Consider the following 27373-nt stretch of genomic DNA (forward strand, 5'->3'; position numbering starts at 1 on the left):
TGCCCATAGCTTTCAGCTGCATTTGACCCTCACCTAGGATGATGGCTAAATCCAGAAGGAAAATAATGGACGTCAATAATTGTCTTGGCATGTGGTGTCATTGTAAGGTGATCCACTACATGTCTGCTTGGGATGACTTGCTCAAAAGACCTCAATGCTTGGACAGAGATGTTCAACATCTGTCACCCCTGGGATGTAGAGTACTGGCCATGACTGCTGACACCCCCACAGTGCATCTTACAGGCAGTGTCTGGAGGGAAAACTTTCCAGTGAGAATGCCATCTTCATACAACATCACAGTTATGCTGCTACATGCTAGAAATGGCAACACTAAGCCCCATTCTGTGGAAGGTATCCCCACCATAGAATATGCAGACATTTGTGCAATCTCAGACACCTGGGTCAAGGCTGCAGACAGCACCACAGCCGTACCAGACTAAACATCTTTCCACATGTTCAGACCTCAAACTGACAGTGTGCAAGTTAATGCAGGTGGTGTATACATATTCAGTAAGGATAGACACACATCCAGATTGGTGAAACAGTGTACTGCTGGAAGGGCAACTAATCAAGCCATTGCCAGCTACACGAGCAGCTCCGTGAATCCAGACACCCTTTGTGCTTATTTGAATCTACTTGTGTCTATCAAGACACATCAGTACACCATGGTTTGGGGGTAACATTAAGTAACCACCAGCTGTGTTGATTAGTCATACTGAAGCCCGTTTGTCCATGTCCTTAACTACAATGCCCTGGACCAGTGGCATGACATCCCCAACAAGGGGAGCCAACGTAGTGCATCAGCTGTTCACTAATATGGGAGACCACTGTAGCCCCTTCATTGTGAGGTCCTCCCTGGTGAGAGCTGACCACAAATCAGTCTCATTAAAACTAAGTATCACACTTATCCTCGACCTTGCAGACAATACAGTAATAAAACTTCAACAAAGCAATTTATTACCTCCTATGGCGATGGTTTACATAGCTTGACTGCACCTCCCCCCCTCAGGACAGGCAAGTATGCCGAGCTCTACACCAATGCTTTATGCAAACACCAGCATAACTGCACAGACACGGCTACACCTGACAGAAGGAAAACAAGTTCCTCAGTGGACAACTGCTATTAGCAGGCTGGACAATAAAAAGTGGACATTACTGTGTGACAGCTGGAGTGAAGCAGCCTCCCTAAAATGGAGGCACACCCTCCTCAGCTAAAGCAAGCACACAGTGCTGTTGTTACGTCATGCAGAAACAGTATGTGACAAAATCAGCCTCCGCCACAAAGGACAACAACAACACACAGAGTAGTTAGATGTGTAATCTCAGAGGAAAAGCCCAGATTGTCTGTGAATTCATATTTAATGATATCACATACGAGTCTGTACTCAGCGCTAACCTGCTGTCCCGCAGATTCTGAGTCAGTTTCACTCCCCTGTCCCCACTACATGTGCCACATGACATCTCTACAACCTATCTTATACCTTCTATATCTAACACAGCAGTTCATAACTGGCCTCTCTATGGAGAAAACACAGCATCTACTGTACATGCTAACATCCCAGGCTGCATCCCATATGGGATTCAACAAGGATTACTAACACCACTGGAAACTCTTTGCAATCAAAGTGCAACCACTGGCTGCATATCAGCTGACTGGACAACGGCAAATGTTTTCTCCTTGCACAGAGGTGGTGCATCCACCGACCACCGGAACTACAAACTTATTTGCCTGAGAAGCCATATCTATAAGCCCATAAGGCAAATCATCATGGAGCTGATCAACAAAGACATATGTAATCTACAAACAGCTGATCGCACACAGTTTGGATTTCTGAAACGAAGATCATGGCTATTAAACTTGGTGGACATGTCTGAGACAGTCACCAAGGACCTGGATGAGGGGACATCAGGGCATACAACCCCCTGGACTTAGTTAAGCCATGTGAATAGAGAACTCAGCACAGCTCCTCGTGGTATCCAGCAGAGTTCCTAGAGCAGCAGAGACCAGAAAAGACAAACTTTCCAGATTCTAAGTATTTTTTTCTGCATTTTCGACCTTTTGAGCATTTCGACGACTATTTCTGCCTGTTTTATTCAGTTATTACCTGTTTTTACTGATTTTAATAGCTTGAATTGTTTGTTACACTTCCTTGTTTAAGTTTTGCTTAAAAGTTAAACAACAGGCTAATACACTCAAGTGTACTAGCTTTTGATAGCAATTAGTCGAAAAACACAGCATTTATTGTATTTTCTGCCTATCTGAAAAAAAAACTTGAAAAAAAACAAAAAAAATACTCTTGTTTTCCATACTTTCCTAATAGTTTGTTCCAGTGATCAGATTTTGCTGATCCCTGGGCTTTGTCTTGGTTCCTGTGTTTCTCCATTTTCCTTGTTTGGTCAGGGGGAAGTTTCTTTACTCACCAGTGAGAGTGGGGAGTACTGAGCTGCCTGTTTGTCCTCAGAGGAGTGGTTTAAGGCAGTAACTTGTAGTTTACTGGCCATTTGGGGTAATTTCCTGTCTTTTCCAGCCCCCTGCTATAAAGCACGCTTTGGCGGGCTTTTCTGGCTTTAGAGAACTCAGCACAGCTCCTCGTGGTATCCAGCAGAGTTCCTAGAGCAGCAGAGACCAGAAAAGACAAACTTTCCCGATTCTAAGTATTTTTTTCTGCATTTTCGACCTTTTGAGCATTTCGACGACTATTTCTGCCTGTTTTATTCAGTTATTACCTGTTTTTACTGTTTTTAATAGCTTGAATTGTTTGTTGCACTTCCTTGTTTAAGTTTTGCTTAAAAGTTAAACAACAGGCTAATACACTCAAGTGTACTAGCTTTTGATAGCAATTAGTCGAAAAACACAGCATTTACTGTATTTTCTGCCTATCTGAAAAAAAAACTTGAAAAAAACAAAAAGAAATACTCTTGTTTTCCATACTTTCCTAATAGTTTGTTTCAGTGATCAGATTTTGCTGATCCCTGGGCTTTGTCTTGGTTCCTGTGTTTCTCCATTTTCCTTGTTTGGTCAGGGGGAAGTTTCTTTACTCACCAGTGAGAGTGGGGAGTACTGAGCTGCCTGTTTGTCCTCAGAGGAGTGGTTTAAGGCAGTAACTTGTAGTTTATTGGCCTTTTTGGGTCATTTCCTGTCTTTTCCAGCCCCCTGCTATAAAGCACACTTTGGCGGGCTTTTCTGGCTTTAGAGAACTCAGCACAGCTCCTCGTGGTATCCAGCAGTGTTCCTAGGCAGCAGAGACCAGAAAAGACAAACTTTCCAGATTCTAAGTATTTTTTTCTGCATTTTCGACCTTTTGAGCATTTTGACGACCATTTCTGCCTGTTTTATTCAGTTATTACCTGTTTTTACTGTTTTTAATAGCTTGAATTGTTTGTTGCACTTCCTTGTTTAAGTTTTGCTTAAAAGTTAAACAACAGGCTAATACACTCAAGTGTACTAGCTTTTGATAGCAATTAGTCGAAAAACACAGCATTTACTGTATTTTCTGCCTATCTGAAAAAAAACTTGAAAAAAACAAAAAAAATACTCTTGTTTTCCATACTTTCCTAATAGTTTGTTCCAGTGATCAGATTTTGCTGATCCCTGGGCTTTGTCTTGGTTCCTGTGTTTCTCCATTTTCCTTGTTTGGTCAGGGGGAAGTTTCTTTACTCACCAGTGAGAGTGGGGAGTACTGAGCTGCCTGTTTGTCCTCAGAGGAGTGGTTTAAGGCAGTAACTTGTAGTTTATTGGCCATTTTGGGTCATTTCCTGTCTTTTCCAGCCCCCTGCTATAAAGCACGCTTAGCGCGCTTTAGCGCGGAGTTGCCACAGGAGCACACAAGAGCAGCGGTGGTTAATCAAGGTTAAACTATGGCTACCTAAAGTCCACTCTTCAAATTTTCCCTTAAGACAGCCTTCCTTGAACTGTACTGCTGATCAAACCAGCGTATTCTATATCTAAAAAGTTCAGCTCTACTTGATTATTAAGTAGACTATTCTCTATCTGTAAAGCCTAGCACTTGCTCCTAAAGTATTTTTTTACTTTGATATAGCACTTTTATTATACATAGTACCCCACCAGCCTAAAACCCCTTATCGATCACCCACATCCCCCGGAGTCTTTTCAAAGTTCTTGTCTATTCCTTCTAGCATGTCGAGGGATCAGTTGCTAGTGTCCTCTCCTGCTCAGCTGGTGAATCTGGGAATACTGAGGCAATGTTACAATTGTCTCATGTACACAGACAACCCTCTCCTTCTTCCACAAAACACAAATACATGCGAGAGATGCAACTATATAGCCAAACTGGAGGCTGAGCTCTCTCAACATAGGACTGGCAAGACCAGACAGGAGGAGAAGGTAACCACACACACCATAAACCCAGTCTCACATAGTATTATCACAACTTCAAATCATACACAAATACACAAAGATATACTCGGAGGCTCTGATCATAAATCTATCAAAACAGCAGAGGCCACCAAAGCAGACACCCAAACAACTGCCACCTCAGGACACAACACATGCAACACATTGACCACATAGTCAGTGTGCCAAACAGTCACAGCCCTTAAGGCCAAACACAATGCCAGACACACTCGCCATTGGTGACTCCATAGTCAGACACACTGACATCCCGCTCACCAGATTAAGTAAGGAGAAGGTCACAGTAAGCTGCCTGTCGGGCGCTAGAATCCGCCACATAACGCAAGCACTCAGGTCTCTCAACAGCAGGTACAAGTACGACTCTGTCATTGTCCACGCTGGTGTGAACGACCTGAGACATACCTCCTTGGACTACATGAAAAGAGACATAGAGGAGCTCTCTGATTATGTAGCCCAGGCAGGTATGACCCTGACCTTGAGCAGTATCCTACCATCACCAAGAATGATGCCACAATACAGAGACAAGATGATCAGCTTTAATAATTGGCTTAAACTTTGGTGTCATTCAAAGGGGATCCAATGTCTGTCTGCCTGGGATGACATGCTGGACAAGCCACGCTGCTTCGCAAGGGACGGCTTGCATCTGTCACCCCTGGGCTTCCGGATATTGGCAAAGGCTCTTGCCACCCCCATAGTGCCTTTTTTAGGCAAGGCTCAAATTCTAAACCTACCACCCTAGAACACAAAAAAGGAAAAAAACTAAGGGTAATGCTGCTCAATGCCAGAAGTCTCAACCTCAAGATGCACGCACTCGAGGCCCTTCTCAGTATGGAGAACATCGATGTCTGTGCTGTGACTGAAACCTGGTTCAAGGCTCCCGAGAGCACCCCGGCACTATCAGGTTTTACCTCATATCATGCGTTCCGGCCCCAAAATCCGGACAACACCAAGAAAGGAGGGGGGGTGTCTATATTCATCAAGGACACCCACACCTCAAGGTTGGTGGCAACGCACGATGCATCAGAGACCACCCAGGTGCAATTAACCATAGGCAAGACTGCTCTGCAATTTGTAGCATGTTACAGGCCACCCTCTCAATCTCAGAAACCTCACATAGCTTTCATGAAAACACTGGAGGGGATAAATGTATCTCCAAACACCATCATACTAGGTGACTTCAACTACCCGAATATAGACTGGGATCACTACTCAAGCCCCAACACTCTAGCCCAAAGGTTCCTAGAGTTCATAAACTCAAATGCCATGGAACAACTAGGTCACCATCCCCACAAGAGGAGAAAACATACTAGATCTCATCATCACGAACATGGGGTCACAATGTTCAACACCGGAAGTATACCCCTCACTGGTGAGATCAGACCATAAACTAAACTCACTGAAGTCCACATCCCGCCCCCACCTGAGATAAAAAAGACCACAGTGAAGAACTTCTCAAAAGCCGACTTCACACTTCTAAAGACTTGTGTGGTCTCTTTTAAGGCCCCCGAGCCTGCGGAAACCATTACTCAAGCCGCTGAATCACTTACAAATGCCTTCTACCAGCACCTACAGGACTGCATGGATCAGGCAATCCCAAACAAAACAAAGACTCTTTGTACCAAAGGCAAGCGTCCGGTCTGGTGGACCCCAGCCATAAACAAGCTCTACAACAAAAGGAGGAAGCTACTACAAGATAGAGCAAAATCCTTAAAAGGGAAGACACCTTTGATCATTATAAGTAAAAAACTAAGATCTCTCATAAAATCATCCAAGGCAAATTTTGAGAGAAAAGTCACCAAGGACTCAAAAGACAATTATAAGGCCTTCTTTAGCTATGTTAGAAACCTGGAAGGCAACTGCCAGATATGCTCAGAATTAGTTCAAAATGATGTCAAAATTACTGAACCTACAGACATTGCCAACATACTGGCTGACAGGTTCAGTGCAAACTCCCCCCCCCTCCCCCAAAAGGTGAGATATCTATACCAGAGGATTGTAGCTCCCAAACATCTCTAACGCTCAGGTGAGAACTGCTCTCTCCAAGGCAAAAAACACAGCATCCATGGGACCAGATGGTGTCCCCGGTTGTGTGCTCCATGAACTGAATGAGGAATTAAACCCGCAGTTAGGGCAGCTGTTTAATCTTAGCCTCACCTCAGGATACGTACCCAAGGAGTGGCGTACGGCAACTGTGGTCCCACTTCACAAAGGCGGTGCCTCCACCGACCCTGGAAATTACCGTCCCATCAGCCTGACAAGCCTGATCTGCAAAGCTATGGAGAGGATCGTAATGGAACTCATAAATAAAGACATAGGGGACTTGCAGACTTTGGATCCAACCCAGTTTGGCTTTGTCAAAGGCAGATCATGCCTTTTAAACTTGGTTGACTTTTTCGAAACAGTCACCAAGGCCATTGATGAGGGAAAGGCAGTCCACACAGCCTACCTCGACCTGGCAAAGGCTTTCGACACAATACCCCACTCAGGTATCATTAAAAAACTCATCAGCTTAAATGTAAACCCATACGTCACAAGATGGGTTGCAAACTGGCTAAGTGACAGAACGCACAGGGTCAGAGTTGCTGGCACCATGTCAGACTCAAAGCCTGTCACAAGTGGTGTCCCACAGGGCTCAGTCCTGGGCCCACTCTTGTTCGGCATATACTTTTCAGAAGTACAAGCAAACACAGGAGGGTTATGGCTGACAAAATTTGCAGATGACTGCAAACTGGGCGCCATAGTTGAGAACACATCCGACACAGATATCCTCCAGAAGGATCTTATAGAAATGGATAACTGGTGCCAGAGCCATGGCCTAAAGTTAAACGCCAAAAAATGCATAGTCATACCCTTCGGGAAAAACAAGGTTACCCCTAGCTACCATATAGGCGGCAATCCACTAAGCACTGAAGAGGTTATCAGGGATCTGGGGACCCAGGTTGACAGTAACCTTTCGTTTGACACTCACGTTGCCAAAGTAGTTAGGAAGACCTTCTATATTGCCCACCTGATCATGAAGGGATTCACATCTAGATCAAGGGAGGTCATGGTCCCCCTGTACTCATCACTCATCAGACCAATGATTGAGTACAATGCCCCATTCGGAATGTATCTGGCACGACACCTGCAGCAACTGGAAAGGCCCCAAAAGTTCCTCACCAAAAGGATAAAGGGTCTCAAAAATATGTCTTATGCTGCCCGACTGAAGGAACTCCATCTCTATTCAGTCGCTTACCGTCTGCTCAGAGGTGACCTGTGCCTGACATACAAGGCCATGTCCAACTCGGAATTGATGAACATGCTTCACCTCAAAAAATCTAGATCCCTTAGAACTACAAGGGCAGGAGACTTAAACCTTGACACGGTTATTAATAGGACATGCTGGAGGGACAGATTCATCACCCAGAGGCTCCCTATGCTGTGGAACAAAATCCCGGTACATGTGAGGCAGAGCACCTCGCTGGCTTTGTTCAAGAGAAATCTTGACCAATGGATGGGAGATCGCAGATATACCCCAGGGATTATCTCAGTGTCACTGCTTGACAGAGGCACAGCAAAATAACGGGCATAGTATCCTTCAAACTAAAGGGGTGGCAAAAGCCACAAAACTCTGGGCTAGGCTTATAAATGCCCTTGGGCAGATAGCCTAGTATGCACCTATGAACCTATATATGCCTCAACTCAGGCATCATTGACAAAATCAATCAATTAGGCATCAAAGGTAATATCATTATTGGGGTCACTAAGTGGCTCACTGATGGAACACACTCATAAAATTAGAATTCGCCTCCAGTAGCTGATCTGTAACCAGCAGTGCTCAACAGAGCTCAGTCCTGGGTCCTCTACTGCTTGGAATCCATTTAACAACAATACAAGCAAAAAATGAATGTCTGTGGCTGACAACGTTGGCTGACGCCTGCAAACTGTGAGCAGTCAATGAATTTGTGAGTTATGTCAATATCCTACAAGAGGGTATTGATGAACAAATGCTTGTTGACATACTAATGGCTGTAAACTCCATGCAAATATGTATGTAGTATTATTTCCATCGGTAACACTTTTGTTCCTGGTAAGAAGCACATCAGTAGCAACATCTGATGGACACACTCAGGGGTGACAGACCTGGGCACATTGGCCTGGCCACACAGGTTTACACCTAATGTGCCTTAGATCACCATATCTCCCCAGTGGTAAGAAGGGCACATGTCATAACTGACAGCACTCTCACCAGACAGTGATGTAGTTATAACCTCCATGTACTCTTCCCTCGGCATGCTAATATTTGACTGCAATGCCCATTTTGTAATGTACCTTTCCAAGCACTACTGGCAGTTGTACACAACACAATGGTTCCTCACAAGGGGACTTCACTTCTTCATCATCTGTCCAATGAGGATTGTCTGAAATCATTGTCACTGTGGCCTGTAGCATACAGACTACTCAGAGGTGATCTATGTCTTGCATATGGGCAATGTCTGACCCTCCCTGACTGGAAATGCTGCATATCTATAGGTGGCATGGTACAAATTACTCACTGTAAGGACATATATCTCATATGTGACATTAGTAATACATACTGGTGGGAGAGATCTGTCTAGCAGATTTTAACACACCTTTGAAACAAAATCCTAATGGCAAACAGGGCACCTCATTGGGCCACGTCAGATGCCATCTGTATGATTGGCTGGGTGACTGTCATTTCACCACAGGGATTCTATCTGTGTCCTTCATGGACAGTGGCAATATGTGCTGACAGTGTAAATAAGGGTAAGAACTTGGCTAGGACTGTAAGGGCTCTATGGCCATTAGGCTAATAAAGTTCAAAGATCCTATGACTCCATAAGCGGATGTAAAATGCTTTAACAGTTACACACACAAACCTGGCTACACTGAGGATAGCACCATTTCCAATTAATGTTGACAGGATACTGCACAGCACACACACACACTCCAAGCTTGCTGCAAGTACATTAGAACACCTACTTATCTAATGGTATACATTACACATTACAGTATGTAAAGCATGCACCACACCTTAAGTCTGCTATTACTATCTCTCTGGGACACCTTATGCTTACAGTTTAATAGGTGTTTACTAGGCCAACGACCACAAGGGCCTTTTTAAGCCTAGCCAAGCATCTGAAATTTCTGACAAGTTCAGATACCCTTGATAAGTGTAAGGAAGAGCTTGGTAGATGAACCATTTAAAGGTTGCCTGTGTCCATTAGAGACATAGGTGCCAAACCAGGGATGTTCCTCAACCAATTGTCCAGCTTGCATTTGAACTGGGTTAAACAGGAACTCTGTTTCACATGGATGGGGATCCTGCTTATGTTGGGTAATATCTGGGATACATACCGGTCTCTCCAGCAAGTCCATCACAGGCAAGGTTTAAGTCTTTAGAAAGGGTAATTCTGGTGCTGTTTGTTTTGTGGGTAATTAGGAAGTCCATCAGACTGAGGTCTGACAATGCCCTGTATGCCAGGCATAGATCTCCCTTCAAAAGCCTGTAGGAGACACCATACAGGGATAGAGCATTGAGGTGGTCTGTATAGGATATTTTACTTAAGCCTAGTATTCTTTTAGCTTGATGACATCAGCAGGCCTTGTGGTCAGGCATTTGGAGGCTCACATCACCTGTTAGAACCAAAATACTGCAAAACCCTACATCTTTCTAAGTCACTGAGGTGATCATATTTATGTCAGTCACACACACACACATGGCCTGGAGTGAGCTTAGAACCCCTACATATCTAGTCTTACACAGTATAGATCACAGTACTTATCACATGCGCCACGGCTTAAGTCTGACATTAGAATGGCAGTTGGTAGACTTGGAGGTATAAGACATCAGCAGGTCTTGTAGAAGAGGGGAGTTTGGAGGCCAGCATCAACTTACACAGCCAAAAAATGAAGCACCACTGCAGTTTGGAAGTCAGTGAAGGATTTTCAGTTGTTCTGCAGGGAGATGCATGCACGAGCGCTCACACACACAAACACCAAGTGGCCTGGAGTGAGATTAGAACACCTACCTATCAAGTCTTACCCACTATAAATCACAGTAATTATTGCATGTGCAACGGGTGACATCTGTTTCATACATGACTGCAGGCAAACTACTTGTGGATTACATAAACTAGGCTTGTGTTGAACAGCGTCTATGGCCTGCAGAGTGATATTGCTTCTTAATGTTATCTGCATCTAGTAGCCTAGCAGTCAGATAACTGTTATTTATCCTAGCTATCTGGCTACAGTTGCCATTTTGGTCAAATGTGGCTCTTTGCATTTGGATGGGCAAGCCTGTGGGCAGGAACAATGTGCCCTATCAATGCATGTGTAGACAAAACTATACATTACATCACCTGTTCACCTGTTGGCATATGTGTGGTGACATCCAGAAGGCAGAGGAGTATGTAAGTCAGTGCATTACGTATTATTGAGCCCTTACTTTGGATCCTTTGTGCAACATTATACGTGTCATAGTGCAGCTTTACTCACCACTATCAGGGTATGTAGGACAATAGACATTCACACACACATTTATGTATATACCAGGGATGACATATAAATTTAGCTGTGTGTATATAATATGTGTGTGTGTGTGTGTGTGTGTGTGTGTGTGTGTGTGTGTGTGTGTGTATATATATATATATATATATATGTATGTATATATAATGTCTGTGTGTTATGTAAATATATGGGTTAGGACATATATATATGTTTTTATATACATATATATATATAGAGGTATATATGCATTTGTATCTACATAGAGATAGATATACTATCTATGGGAGAGAGAGATAGTGACAGATAGATATGCACACATATCTATATATAACAGGTAATTTTGAGCAAGGAGCAACATAAGTACACTCTGTTTATGTGTATGAACATGCCGAATATAATTCTCACTACTTATAAACTGACTCCAGCCCACACCTACCTGTACTTCACTCCAGGATTTTGTGTGTTACAGACAATGGCATCTGTCACTGTTTCTGCAGTGCTGCACTTCACTCAAATTGTCTACAATGTTTTACAGCTGTCTGATGTAATTAATATGTGACAGAGGTTAATAATATTACAACCACACACAGAATGACAGTCTGTAAAACACAACATACCTCACATCCCAAAAGAAGTGGATACTTCTAGATTAGAATCATCAACCCCATCACACATGCTAACTTCCCTAGTCCACTGAGCCACACAAGCTGCCTAACAGAGAGGAGTCATTCATCACACAATCAACAGCATAAATATGTACGTCATTATTCCTGTATTAAGTAAGACATACAATGTATAATCAATTTCTATGTTACTGCCATGAGACTGCCTGGACTGCTGACATATCATTGATGAGTTACTGTTAAAGCAGTTAAAAGGGAACACTGCTCTGTTGGGGGTGGGGGAACAATACCACATGTTCTTCTGGGATATACAGTAGTCCGAATATCATGTAACCCCACTGCCCAACATCTCCCTTGATTGATGTACTGAATATTCAATGTATGGGGCCTTGTGAGTATTAAAGGACACATGACAGTGGAATGCCTATCTGTAGTACCACTGTGTCCAAATAACCCACTACATTCACTTGCACAAATGCAGCAGATCCACACATATAATGCCATATCATAATAATCCTTACAAGTACTGTGTAGGTTAGAGACTTACCTTGCAAATGCAGCAGCTGACTCAACTGTAGTTCAGGGCTGACTCTGTTTGATGCAAACAGTACGCAGCCAATACATGGATAAGTACAGGTTGTGTGGGTTTGCCTGGCATCAGTTTCAATATATGTATGTGAGTAGGAGTAAGATGTCAGTCCCTAGGGTGTCAGTCAATGTGCTATGCATTATCTCTTAGCCAAAGCCAGGGCATACTGAGCATGCCTACATCTGCCTGCAGGGATATGAGCAGGGGATTCCTCCTCCAAGTCCTCCTGTGGCTGTGGTGACCTAGGCACTGGTGGGGGGCTGTGTATCCCTTCCCTTTGCTGATCCTACTTCAGCTGTTTCCGCAGGATCAGATTATGTAGCACAGTACATACTGTGAATATATGTGCACATGTGGCTGGAGAGTATGGCAGGTCTCCCCCAGATATATCTAGGCACAAGAACAGTGACTTCAGAAGCCCAAACACACAAAATGGTGATGTTTCTAGTTTGGGCATGTGCCTCATTATGGCATTCTTCCGTGTGTGTGTGTGTGTGTGTGTGTCTGTGTACATTTTTGATGGGAGTCATCCTCCACGTTTCCAGGGCATAGCCAGCATCCTACAGTAAATGGCCCTGTGGGATGTCCCCCCTAGCAAACATCTGGTACACCTGTGATGTATGGCAGATATGGGAGTCCTGACAACTGCCAGCACACACATTTAGGATAATCCCCTGGGCATTGTACACGACCTGGCAGTTGATGGAGTGGTACCCCATTCGGTTAATATAAATTCTACCCTGCTTACCAGGTGGTGCCTTAATGCGTACATGAGCGCAACCTATGGCACCCAGTAATTCAGAGTAGTGTGCTACATAATAGAACTGTTGCATATTTCTGGCCCTCGCCTCAGGGGGAGAGGGAAAAAGATGTGTGTTCACTGGTATGTGGTAGCATAGCATCCAGAAATTGGTGGAGTATCCTGGATGCAGACACCTGTGACACCCACATCATGTCCCTAGTTGGTCTTTGGAAAGTATCTGTAGCTAGTATCTTAAGGGCTACACATACCATTGTTTCCACTGGGATGGGTTCCCCTCGGTTGGATCTGGGTCTTAGTTGAGGGCAGCAGTTCTTGTAAATATGTCCCTGTCCACCCTGCAGCGCTCTACAATCTCTAGCTCGGAAGGTTACCCTGGGCCTGAACACTCTTATCCTCCTCTGCCTAGGCCTATTGTCAACAGCAACAGGAACAGTGACTCCAGCACCTAGCACATACAGATGTAGCAGACCTGCAGCAGCCCCTAGCATTATCTCAGTTAAAATTCCCAAGTCTGTCCTCCAATGGCCCAGTGTACTGGAGAAAATCAGAATGTAGAGTGTATGCATACTTTATACAGGTCTGCTGTAGGTGCAGAATGTTTGACTGGCTAACTATGATGCATTCCACCTCCCTACAACGTAATTAACATCATTTAGTGGCCTTGCTTTAGTGTACAACACAGCGCATGACTCTCCAGCGGGCAGCATAGCTTATCAATATAATAAATATTCATTCAATATATCTGCTTTACAATCAGTACTGCCTACGTCATCACAGACATGTGGGTACCCTGGTCATGCAAGCCAGTTAATCCATGCGCCGTGCAACATGGCTTATACAACAGTCAATATTAATAATTGAATACATCCAGTTTTAATGACTTGCTGCCTACGTCATCACTGTCCCCTGGGTGGTATTTCCTCGTGAACATGCTCAGCAATGCAGTGTGCTGCGCAAACATGTGCACTGCAACTTAGAAGTGACAGGACACAACCCCTGATGTCAGCCACATCCTGTGTAAACATCACCATGGTCTAAGAGCCTACACAAAGTGGAGAGGAGGACACGATTACTCCTTTTTGCTATTCAATAAATCCACCTCATTTGTACACATATCAGTGCTGACAGCCTGGAAACCACACAGTTCATAGTCATATGACCTTAGCAACAGCAGCAATGCACCACAGTACTGAACTGACGCAAGGTCTTACAATGCATTTCTGTCAAATATTATAAAATAATTTCTCTCTCTTTTTTTATTTTTCTATTAAGCATGTTTGCGCACTGTGGTGCGTAGTGCACACATGCTGAGATTATTAAAAAAATATATATTAATTTAACTTATTCCTTCCTCTTTCTGACATCTACAATAATAATTTTGCTCATATATGTATGTAGTATAACATATTCAGGGGCTTTATGTCCATATTTCTGCAGTTTTACATCCCCCTTTGTCTGTGTAGATTCCTGTATGTGGAGTTTTTCCTCTTACACTAAGGACACAGACACGGAGTCTGCACAGATGCCTTTTTGCTTGTTGGATCGCTTAACCTGCCTCATTTGCATGAGATTTACCTGCTTATGAGGTGATTTGCATGGTACTGAATTTTTCATGTTTGTACGTGCATGAGCGCCGCTAAGCAGCACTTACCGAATCTAAAAATGTTCACGCCCATGTAGGCATCATGGTGCGATGCCTACACAAAAAAAATTGTGTAGGCTTTATTGAATTCCCCCTATGTTTTCAGGTGACAAGAACGAAGCATAAGGTGAGGTTTATGGGTAGATTTTTTTCAGGTCATAGTGCAATATGGGGGTGTGTTTGGTGATAATGAAAAAATCTTATAAGAAGGTAAAAGAAGAAAACACTTAATTGGGAATATAAGTAAAAAGAAAGAAATGAAAGTGGAAGGTAATAGAAGGGTCTATATTATATTCTCGAACGTCGACAATGTCGAATCTAACATTGTCGACACGAGAATATCGAACGCTCAGAATTTTGAGCATGTAAATTGAAATCTCTGTAAGGGGAGATTTCCATTTACTGCAATGTAGTGCAGTCTCGGAGTTGGTATATTTAAGTAGCGGGGGGTGTGGGGGGTGCAGGGAGGCTTGCCCCCTGCTTAAACTCATTAGGGTACTTTTTTTTTTTATTTTGTTTTTTTAAACACTCGAGATTCCGAGCGTTCGATAGTCTCGTGTCAACAATGTCAGATTTGACACTGTCAACATTCGAGAATGTAATATAGACCCAGAATATGGAATGAACATGACAATGAGAGCATTTTCTGAAAATTGGACAAAATGGTGAGTAGTGTTTAAAGAAAAATATAAAACAATTCATTTGGAAATAGAAGGGTGGAAAAGTAGTAAAGTAGAATATGAAAACATAGGGCATATTTTGAGCAAGAAATGGAAGAAAGAAGTAATACCGCATGATAAATAAACTGTATGAGCAAAATAAGACCATGTTTTACAGATAGAAATATTTTGAAAAGCGATGAAATTTCACTTTTTTTGAAAATGCGGTAAAAATAAGGGAGAGTAAGATGGATGGAATGGTAGATTGGAGGGGAGTAGTAAAATGTAAACAAAAAGAAGTTATGGAGATAGAAAAAAATGCAAAAACAAAGTATATGAAGGCAGAATTTTGCACAGAGCAAAATGTAAATCCGAGAACTGAAAGAAATGGAAGAGATTATATTACACTCGATCTTAGCCACAATAAGGGAATGAAGAATTAGCATCAGGACTTGGTGGGTTAAATTGTGGACATTATAAGGAGATGGGTGCAATGGGGAAAATAAGGACTGAATGGTTAGTGGAAGGGGCAGGAGATGAAAAGATGTGTTGGGGAGATGAAATGTATATGGAAGAAATACAACAAAAATATTAAGAACTGGAGGCCCATAACAATAGGGAATACTGTTTATAAAATCTTAATGAAAATAATGCAAAAAAGAATAGGGTTTGTTTTGGAAGAAGTAATAAGGGAAGGAGTATATGGAGTATAGAGAAAACAAATGAAGGAAAAGGCTGTCATGGTTGTGCACCCACTACAAATGCATGTGACAGGATTTGGATAGTCATATTACTATGGACATCAGGTCTGAAATCTGACTCCACTGGACTCATAGTTCACTAAAGAATTTGCATATGACACTTTGAAAAGGATATCAGAGACACTGTGCCACCATCAGGCCTGTGACTTCTGGATAAAATGCCAGCGTCACGTCAGTAACTTTAGATGATGTTCACTGTACTAAAGATTATTCACCCTGTCAATGGGAGACCTGCTAGGTAGGTTCTTCTTACCCATATCTCCTACTATGACTTTGTGGTGTTAAATGAAATTTCAAAGGACTGGAACAAAAGTAATAAGAGATCCCTGGATTGTAACAACTCCCTTGCTGTATCTGTCAAGAGTCAGGCATCCAGACAAAATAAAAATGTGGTTCCCACTTGGCCCGAGAAAAGCTGCTGTAGCCATTATGTATTGGGAAAACATCTTGGATGCTGCAATGAGACCCATAGAGAGTGTTCTAATCTATTAATTGTTGGCTCCTAACCTAAAGTGCAGGAATCTCCCAGATGTATTGGTTAGTTTTGTGTGCAGACAAGGATCCTGGTAATCCGGAGGGTGGACTGCACAGTTATATCCAGAACCTGGTTTTGACTAAAGCTCAGAGATCTAGCCAAATATCAAAAAAATAAAATAAACAAACAGATAAACAAAAAAGAATGACACAAAGCTGGGTCATCATGAGAGGATGAGGGGGAGGCCTGATCCTCATCCAAATCTTCAATCCAAGCAATTCAATCTCAATCCAAATCAAGTGCAGGAGACTCTGTAGGGGAGTTCAGATGCTTCCTCTTGCATCACCTCTTCCTAAGCACACTATGGAAAGGCAGCATCCAGCAGGGATATGGCCGAGTCCTTGCCAGACACAAATTTGTATCTCTGGAGTCTTTCCGTTTCTCTGAAGCAAAGAAATAAGGCCAAAGCATCAAGGAAAAGAGGAGATGTCAGTGACCTCCAGTCTTGCGGACTGACTTTGTAGAACGTCCTATTTCTCAGTTATTGATGATGAAAGGCTTGAAAGTGAGACAGTCGAAGGCTCCAAAGACTTTGGTGCCAAATGGGCTGATATCCAAAGGATCTAAACAGCTCTTGGTACCAAAACATCTGCTCTGAGGAAGACTTTTGGGCACAGGTCTCAAAGGTCAATAAAGTCAACACTGACCATGGCTCCAAGGGCAATTTCTTCAAAATCAGTGATGACAAATCAGCAGTGAAAATCTGGGCCATCTAAAGAATGTTGGCAGTAAAACAATTAGTGCCAAAAATCAATGGTACAGAGGGAGAGGTCAGTGCTGAAGCAGATGTCCATGTCAGTGTTGATTCATAACAGTTGGAGGATGGAACACTGGCTCAGAAATGTCAGCTGCCAATAATAGGAGGCCTGGAAAAAGAGCAAATGAACTGGAGAGGAATGATTCTGCTCTTGCCACCCTTGACAAAAAGGGAGGAAGACAGGACACCCATTTTAATATGAGCCTTGATCAGGGTCCTCCTTGCTTATTTGGCTCTGGTCTTGCTCTAAATCTGGATAATTCCTGATCCTGAAGAAAGCGCAAGCTGCAATACCTTTCACAAAATGGTGAATCTGTACTAAATTCTTATATAGTGAGTATTGCACTTTCCATTCTATCTACCACTGTAAACATTAAACTAATTATATTTCTTAACTACCTACTTCTACTTAATCCTCATACAGCTATAGAGGTATAGGGCTATATAAAGACCTAGCAGACCTGACCAGGGTAACCAAAAAAACGTCTGGACTCCAAATAGTTTGATGACATTCATTCAATGGAAAAACTGTTTAAAATTCTCCTTGCAGGTACTTCTTCAATAATGGGCACTTCAGGCAGAGAGTCTTCCTGGACTGAACCTTGGTTATTAGACTCCAAGTTTTTCGAAGATTTGTTTGAGACAGAGTGCTCAGCCCTAACCATCTTAGATGGAAAGGTCCAGTCAGCATCCCTGTAATCAGACACCCTGAATATTCTTTTCTCCTCTCTTTTCCCTGGTATGCAGGGAGTTGCATCAGTTGCCAATAGCCCTTTAGGATAAGGTTTCCCTGCCTGGAGAGTCCTAAAACCAACGTTATCACAGATCTGATAAAGGGAATTAAGACATTCCACCCCAGGCACACAGCACAAAATGTGTGTGCATTCGATGGGAGATTTTGTGACATTTGCTGCATTTTCTAAACCCAGTAGATTTAGCCTTATTCGATTTAAAACCCAAAGCCAAACATCACTGATGAAAAACTGACAAAATCAACAAAAAGTCAGAATTTGCTAAATACCAACTGTCACAATCTGTACAAAACAATCTAATTAAATAAGCAAGAAAATGGTAGAACTGCCTCAACAAGTTAAGAAAAAACCTAAAACAGTGAAAAAAAAAATATTAAATGCACAAAAAACTATGCCAGGAGCTTCGAAGGAGTTAGTTGACAAAAACTTGTTTTCAGTAAAACAGTCTAATAAGCAAAGGAAAAAGGCTGGATCTGACAGTAAATGAAGAACCCAATTAAAATGTCAATAAAAAACAATGAAGCAGTGATAAACGTATTGCAAAATCATGTCACGAGCATGGGAAAATGCTAGGATGCAAGCATTCCAACCAACAAGAAACACCAGGAGAGAAGAGGAGTTGAGGTGCATTATAGGGGTGAGAACAGACGTTTTAGATTCTGACAGTCTTTCTGCTTGCCCAGTAACTATTAGTCTGCAAATGCCTATTCCTAAGGTTGAAGTGGACAGACTGGATCTTATTTTTTTTTTGTTTTCTTACATTTTCATTTTCCTTCCTTTTCTGCTGCGAAGGTAAATTAAATTATAATACAATTATTTTATCTATTCACTTCCAGAACTCCACTCCAGATCCCAGCACACATTTTTACACACCTTTACTACAAGGAGTGCAGCTGTGTACTCCAATGAACTTATTATATGCCTGAATATTTTTTTTTGAGCCAAAATAATCTGGGATTTCCAAGAAAGACATCACTTAATTGATAAGAAATGCAAGGTAAACACCAGAGTTCACTTTCAACATAACTCTGTTCTTTTATTTAATCTTTTAACCAGGAAGTTTAATCTTTTAACCAGGAAGTTACATCCACTGTGGATCTTGGAATATTTTGTTAGTGACTTATTTTTTTAAAGATGTCTCCTGTTATGACTGCTCTACCATCAACAAAAATCCTGCACTCACAGAAGTCAGTCTTTCTATTCCACTGTTTACCATTTCAAATTTAGAAATACACACACACAATCTGTTTATATCTAATACAGTCACTCTCATGGAATTTATATTCCTTCCTAAACTGATCCCACCCCAGAAAATGTCCATTGCATTCAAACTGCTCACATCAATACAATAATTATGGGACTCTGCCCATCCACCTAAGCATACCACCTATCTAACGCCATACAATGATTAAACTAGCAGATTGTTCCTACTCCTCCATCCAATCCTGCGACTCTGTCTTTACTTAAAAAAATACATGCAATTCCCTGATCAGATCTCCTTCTGGAACAAAAAGCTCATTAGGCTGAACTACCTGTCTTACCAGCAAATTTGAACAGAGTTCTATAATGTTCCCAAATTCACTTAGAAATTGTGCCTTACAGTGTTGTCTCATAATGATCAGTAAAGAGGCATCTCCTCCAGATCCAAGGAAGTGATCATCCTTCTCTGCTCCTCTCTGATTAGACAGATGACAGAAATAGAATGCCACCTCTGGCATGCACCTATCCAAACATAATGTTGAACTTGAAAGACCCCATCAAGTCCTAAAAAAAGAAAATACTGTGTATGTCTTTTAAGGTACACTGAGTAACTGGAAGGTCTATCACCACTCTCAAACTCTAAAAGACTTCTCTGTGATGACCTCTGTTTGCTTTTAAGGGCAATGAATTACTCTATGTAGCCCAATCTCTCGCATATCTACAAAACTGCTAATACATTATCAGTTTCACTCTTGGAGTAGGATACAACATGATCTACAGCACATATGGTCTAAAGTGAACAACCAAGCTCCATGAAGTGTCCCAGCACTACTGTTTGCAAACTTCCTGACCTTGTCTATACAAAAAAGGGGGGGTTGGCTGGAGTCTACAAATACATGACTTATAAAGCAACTACTTCACACCAGATATGGAAACGCCACTTTCTACAAATGCAGCCTGAGAAGACAGTGATGGAATGTAATTATTCTCCGCAAAGAAATGTTTTTACTGTTAAACATCTTTGTAAGTATTTTTTCAAAAGATCGTGTTTCACTTTTACTGACTGCTGTCCATCAAGACAACCAGCATCAAAGAAGAATCAGTTCAGCTCAAGCAAAGTCTTGTATAATTTACACACTTAACTGACAGCTTCCCATGTATTTTAAAATTATTTTCAGCTACTGCAATTAAATTGGATCAGTAACTGACAGCCTAGTAGCCCACATGGAAACCCACTAAACCCCCTTTTTAATAAAAAAAAATAATTTGGTAAACTGTGTTAAAGTAATTTAATCTCAGATCAAATGAACTATAAGCCTTGGTTACAAGCTTGGCTATGTTTCTCCTTAAGTAGCAATAAACATACATTTGACTCACCAGCCAAACAAACTTAAGTGACATTATAGTTGCAACAGATGAATTTGTAAACACTTTCTCTACTTCAACCGCACTTAATTTTAAAAACCATGTTACCTTGATTTGCATCTTTAGCTTTCAGAAGAGATGCAAGTTTCTTCATTAAGTGCAAATCCTTTGCTCTTTCACTCTTCTTGTCACTGAAGCAACGAAAAATAACAATCGTCACATTACAAAAATATAAATACAAAATCTCATGACAATCACTTGAGTTTGGTTCAAATCTTTCACTGAAAGTGTGCATTTAACTTACTACTTATACTCACCAGTTGCCAATATACTTCAATAATTACGTCATTACAAAACCTTTCATCTCTCCTATTTAAGTCCAGCCTACTTTGAACACTTCATTCTGATGCACTTAATCCATATGTTTGCAGGAAAAGTACAGTTTTGTACCTACCATAAATGTAGATGTTCGAGTGTTCACACTGCTGCAGTCATCACACTTGGGTTATCTGCTGTCAGGCAGTCCTGCATTCGGCCCGAGTTCCAAAGTCTTGGTCCGGCATCGGTTGCTGTCGCTTCTTCCCTGACGTCAGTGCGACAGGGGTATAAAAGAGGCAGCAGACACCATTTTCTTCAGTTTTTCTTGCCCCAGATGTCAGGTGCCCCCAAATAGGAAGGCAATACATAATCCTAAGTAAATTACATAAGTAGAAAACAATATCTACAGCTGTAAGCAAACACACCATATAGAAATACATCTTAGAGATTGTATAAACAGGGAGCTATAGATAAAACCCAGGTAAAAAGAGTGGAAGGTGGGAGGGTAACCTGGACTGCAGCCGTGTGAACACTCGAACATCTACATTTATGGTAGGCACAAAACTGTACTATGTTCATTGTGTTACACTGCTGCAGTCATCACACACGGGTTGAATCCCAAAGCTAAGGCTGGGCGGTTGGTACTAAACAGGGTTTGGAGAAGCTAGTAGGCCCTGCAAAACTGCAGTGGCAAAGCCAGCTCTGGTTTTTGAGTATAGAGGTAAGTGGTAGTGCTTGGTGAAGGTGTGCACTGAACTCCAAGTTGCAGCTTCCAAAATATCCTTGGTTGGTACCCCTCTGAGGAAGGCTGCTGATGTTGCTGTAACCCTGGTGGAATTAGGCCTAATGTTACCAGGTACAGGTTTCCCATGGTGTGTGTAGCAGAAATGGATACAATGTCCTATCCATTTTGAAATGATCTGTTTTGATATAGGCTTTCCTAGAGATCCTGCAGCATAGGATACAAAGAGCTGATCAGATTTTCTGAAAATCTTTGTTTTATCCAAGTAGAAACGTAATTGCCAGTGAATGTCCAAGGAGTGTAGAAGCCTTTCCCCTTTATTCTGGGGGTTTGGATAAAAGGTGGGTAAATGAATGGTTTGGTTTAGAGCCACACTGGATACTACCTTTGGCATAAAGGAAGGGTTAGTTCGTAAAGAGACTATGTCTTGATGAAAAATGATGAAAGGTTCCACTGCCATTAGGGCTTGTAGCTCTGAGACTCTTCGTGCTGAAGTTATTGCTAGCAGCAGGGCAGTTTTCCATGATAAAAATTGTAAATGAAAAGGAAAGGCCTTTGTGCAACCTCTCAGTTAAATATTGCAGAATCTGAGGAATATTTGGGACAAGAGGATTTTGGCCTTTAGCCTGGTTCCAGGAGCAGAATCTTTTCCATTTGTCTGAGTAGGTTTTCCTGGTGCTGGGTCTCCTGGCCTCCAGAATGACATCCATAACAGCTGTAGAGAGAAGTGTTGACTGGTTGTTTAGATAATCTGCCATGCAGCCAGATTTAAAGTCTTGAGCTGGCTGTGTAGAATCTGATTGTTTTGCTGAGTCAGCAGGTGAAGAATTTGAGGTAAAATCCATGGTGGGCCTTGAGCCATGTTCCTTAATATTGGATACCAGTGTTGGCGTGGCCAGTCTGGAGCAATGAGCATCATTTGTGGCCTCTCTAATCTGGCTTTTAGCAGCACCTTTGCCAGAAGAGGCAGTGGAGGAAAGGCATACACTGTTAGTGTTTTCCAACTGAATGTGAGGGCGTCCACTTTCCAAGTTAGAGTGTGGTATGTCCTTGTGCAAAACTTTAGCAGTTGGTAGTTTTGGGGGGAGGCAAACAGATCTATGTCTGAGCTCCCCCATTTTTGAGTTATCATTGTGAATACTTGTGGGTCTAGTTTCCACTCATGAGGATCCATGATATTTCTGCTTAGTTTGTCTGCCAATGTATTTTTCTTTCCTGGCAGGAATTGTGCTTGTAGTTGAACTTGGTAGGTCAGTGCTGTGTTCCACAAGGTCATTGCTTGCCTGCATAGGGGGTAGGAAAGTGTGCCCCCTTGTTTGTTTATGTACCACATCACTGTGGTGTTGTCCATCTTTATTAGAAGTTGTCCTGGATGTAGGAGGTCCTTGAAAGCTGTTAGGGCATTTTGTACAGCTAGCGTCCTCTTTTTGATTTATGTGGAGATGCATTTGATCTGCAGACCATTTGCCCTGAATACACTGTCCTGCCATGTGTGCTCCCCAGGGGTAATCCAATGCATCTGTTGTCATTGTTTGCCTGGCTGTGGGCAAGGTGAAAGGTTGACCCTTGTTGAGGTAACATGCCTGAGCCCATCATAGAAACTCCTGTTGAAGGCAGGGAATTAGTGGTATTATTGTTTCCAAGCTGTGGCTGTGTTGAGTCCATACGCTTTTCAGGTACCACTGTAATTTCCTCATATGCAGTTTGGCATATGGTATTAGTAGTATGCAAGATGCCATGAATCCCAAGGCCTGCAGAATTTTTCTTGCAGGGAGTTGGGTCTTTGTTGCCATCATTTTGAAGTATTGTGTCAGTTGTCCTTGCTTGTCTGGTGTGAGATAAGCCATCTGGTCCGTTGTATTTAAGCTGGCACCCAAGAATATTATGCCTTGTGAGGGCACTAGTTTTGACTTCTTTTCGTTTACTGTGTACCCTAGGCAACTTAGCAGGTTTTTTACAAACGCCAGATGTTTCAAAAGAATGTCCTTCCTGTCAGCTTGAATAAGGCAGTCGTCCATGTATGGATATATTTGGATTCCTCTGTCTGCAGTATGCAATTACTGGTGCCAGGCATTTTGTGAAGACCCTGGGCGCAGTAGATAAGCCAAAGGGCAGTGCAGAGAATTGGTAAGGAGTTGTACCTGCTATAAATCTGAGGTATCTTCTGCAATTTTGTCTGATAGGGACATGCAGGTATGCCTCCTTGAGGTCCAACGTTACTAGCCAAAACTTCTTGCCCAGCATGGGAAGAAGTTGCTGTAGTGTAAGCATCTTGAATTTGGGTACTTCCAGGTATGTGTTTAGAATTGAAAGGCCCAGAATGGGTCTCCAGGCTTTGTCCTTTCGGGGAACCAGAAAGAGTCTTGAGTAAAATCGTAGGAACCTGTTGAATGGCTCTCATGTCCATGAGTGCTGTAATTTGTCTTTGAGCCTCTGCCTGTTGATTTGATGGCAGGTTTGGCATTCCTTTAATCCTTGGTAAAGTGTGAAAGTGGAACCTGTATCCTTGAGTTACAATATTTAGGTCCCATTTGTCTTTTGTGATGATGTGCCAATTGTCTGCAAAAAGTGCAAGTTTTCCTCCCAAGGGAGCTGTCAAGAGTGATTTGCTTGGCAGTCTGAGGGGTAAGTCATTGTGATTGTCCTCTGATAGTTTGAGACCTGTCTTCTCCTCCTTTCTGGGTTGTGGCACCCCATTGTCGTGGCTTGTAAGAGCCTTGTGGCTGACCTCTGCCCCTTGGGCATCTGTATTTGCCCCTCTGAGGTCTGTCAGAAGCTGGAATGGGCCAGTTTTTGGTTGGCCAATTTCTGCTGAAACGAGGGGGTTGGACCTGTAAAAAATCCTTGACCATCTGCATAGATTTTGCCTTATCCTCCATTTTCTTTAAAACCTCTTCTGCTTTCACACCAAATAAAACATCCTGCTGTAAGGGTGCATCCAATAACTTTGCTTTAACATGATCAGGTAAAGTTTGTTCTTTTAACCAAGCATGCCTACGAATGACAGACCATGTTACAGCTGCTCTGCAAGAAGCTTCCAATGAATCAAATCCACATTGCAAAGTATTTTTTCCCACTTGTTCTGCTGCATGCAACAAATCTTGCACTTCCTTATAATCAGGCTGCTCTGTATGAATGCTCATTTTTTGTTTTAATTGAGACATCAGATATTGTTGATATTTCAGCATGTGAAACTGGCAATTTAAGGCCCTCATAGCTAAGTAGCTGAGGTATATACTTTCTTTCCCCATCTGTCTAGTGCTCTAGAATCCCTTTCAGACGGTACAGGATTTTTAGCACTAGAGGCCTTAACCCCTTTGGGACCCTGGGAAATGCTTTCTGGGTCAGCAACAGGGCTTTTATATAGGAATTTATGTGAGTCAAGGACTCTGCAGTATCTTGTCTGGTTTGGCTGGTGCAGGAGGTAATGTATTGGGGTTAAGGCTAGATTCTGAATAAACATCATCCACAATGTCCAACACAGGTGGAATAGCAAGGGGTCTGTGCTGGGGTAGTAAGAGGAACTCTCAGAGCCTTTTCTTAGAATCAGAGTAATCCTGGCCTTCCCAGTGGAAATGTTCCCTCATGGTATGTAAAGTTTCCCCAAAAGAGTAGTCTTCTGGGGGAGATGTTGAAGGAATAAACTCTTCAGCATCAGAGTCTTCATAAGGGGGAAAAGAGTACTCCTGTTCCTCAGAAGAATCTGAGGTAATGGAAACCTGGTCAGAGGAAGCGTAGTCCTCCTGCTGTCTAGGTCTTTTGTCAGGTGGGGGATGGGAACCCCTGATTAGGGTAATTAAGTCTTCGGCCATCTTAAGCATCTGTTTCTTAGGCATGGGGTCTTGCACTGCAGACTGCTGTACAGGCTTCCTTACTTTTAATGGAGTTTTCAGTTTTGCAAAGGATTTAATAGTAAGTGTAGTCGGTCTGAAGACACCTTCAGCAACTGATGGCCTTTCAACTGCACCAGAATCCCCATCAGCCATGAATTCGGAAGAACCTAAAGATAAAGGCTATGGAGGCCCTGCAATCTCCGCTTGGGAGTCGGATGCAGGCTGGGGTTCTAAATCAGCGGTAGTCAGGGGCTGCGTAGGTGCCTCACTGAAAACCGGAGAACCGGCAACTGGCCTAGCAGAGGCCTCGGTGTCTGGTTTGGGTCTCGGCTGCCTGTCCTTATCTTTGCGCTTTTTATGCATCCCGGTTATCGGTTGCTCTGACGGCATGGTATAATTAAATTTTCTACCAAAATAATGTCGGGCAAAATCAAACTGAAGTTTAATAGTTCGTTTGTTAAACCTAGCACAAAACCGACAACCTGTGACGTCGTGGTCTGGGCCAAGGCAAGGGATACAATAGGAATGAAAATCCTTATGAGGTATTTGCTTCCCACAAGAAATGCAATTATTAACTTTTTCTGACATCGGACTGAGGCAAGAAAAGGTTCCCCAACAGGGTACTTAGCTTTATTGAAGACTTCGGTCTGAAATTCAATTTGGAAATCTCAGGAGTCGGCCGACCGGCACTTGCGAACTGCTTCTGCTTCGGGCACCATGCGGCAAGAAAGACTGAAGAAAATGGTGTCGGCTGCCGGACCAAGACTTTGGAACTCGGGCCGATTGCAGGACCGCCTGACGGAAGATAACCCAAGTGTGATGACTGCAGCAGTGTAACACGATGAACATCTGTTAAGAACAAAATGCAGATCTCAACTACTTACCACAGCAGCAAATATTCAAAGAAGGCTCTTATAGCAAGCATTCTAAATTTAAGGAGCTTCACAAGGCAGTCAGTGCCTCTGGCTAAACAGTCTTCAATAGAACTCGTGCCCATACTGTTTGTAATATTTGGCAGGATATGATTGTACATACATTTTCATATTATAGTTGGGTTGTGACAAATCTTCCATCGGGTTTTCCCGACTTGCTGGGGTTGGGGATGGGCACTTCTAAAACATGGGAACACATTTTTTTTTTGTCTTGCCAGATGCTGCATGCATAAAAACTGGAGCTACAGTATGGTGGGATAAATACTTGGCAAAACTGTGCTACTTAATCATTTATGTTTTTTGGGGTTTTGAAAAATCATTGCAGCTGATAGGAAATGAAAGGCATTTTCTTGTTTAATAATGATGGCAATGAAAAAAGCTATAATCAGAAAATGGATGTATAAAATCCAAACAGTTATTAGAGATGTGGTAGATGCTACTAATGTGACTGAAAAAAAAGGAAAACAGTCTAGCAAAGAAATACTTCTAACCCAAACTTCCCTTTAAAACTCTGTCACATAAGCAGGGGTGTAACAAGGAATTTCCAAATGGTGCACAGACAAGCCATAATGCACACCACACAAGGTGCACATCACATAACTCCACACCACAGTTCCATTGTGGTACACAATGTAGTCATCATGCAAAGGTGGGGTGCAGGCTTTTCCATTGTAGTATGTTATATTTTTGCCACAATACACAGACAGTTTTTTTTTTATTACAGTGCTGTATCACAACACTGTCAGCAGACCTTATTTAGAATGCAGCAAAGTGGCATGCCTCTCCGTCACATCATGATTGCCAGTCTCACAGAGTTCCATTTCACAATTACCAGCACACTGAGTACCAACCTCTGAGCCACATCACAAGAGTCAGTAACAGAGAAGTCCGTTCACACTAGTGCCTGTACATTCAGCATTTAAAAGCCACATTGCCACAGCATGGCAGCCAGCTGCAAAAAGGTTCATTTATATTAGCAACAACGACCATTCTCTGCAGTCTGGGAAGATAATCCAGCAC

At 42.4% G+C, this 27373-nt stretch overlaps 1 protein-coding gene across 1 annotated transcript in view; it reads right to left on the bottom strand.

Annotated features, from left to right (window-relative positions):
- RAB3GAP2 (RAB3 GTPase activating non-catalytic protein subunit 2) overlaps positions 1-27373 on the bottom strand; it is a 2949955-nt gene that overhangs the window by 1198151 nt on the left and 1724431 nt on the right. The window contains exon 16 of the mRNA XM_044061656.1: positions 20637-20719. Coding sequence (XP_043917591.1) covers positions 20637-20719 — 83 coding nt within the window. The remainder of the gene's footprint in view (positions 1-20636; positions 20720-27373) is intronic.

This window comes from Protopterus annectens, chromosome 1.part0 (assembly GCF_019279795.1).
Source record: "Protopterus annectens isolate FY-2018-M chromosome 1.part0, PAN1.0, whole genome shotgun sequence".
In the NCBI taxonomy this organism is placed as follows: Eukaryota; Metazoa; Chordata; order Ceratodontiformes; family Protopteridae; genus Protopterus; species Protopterus annectens.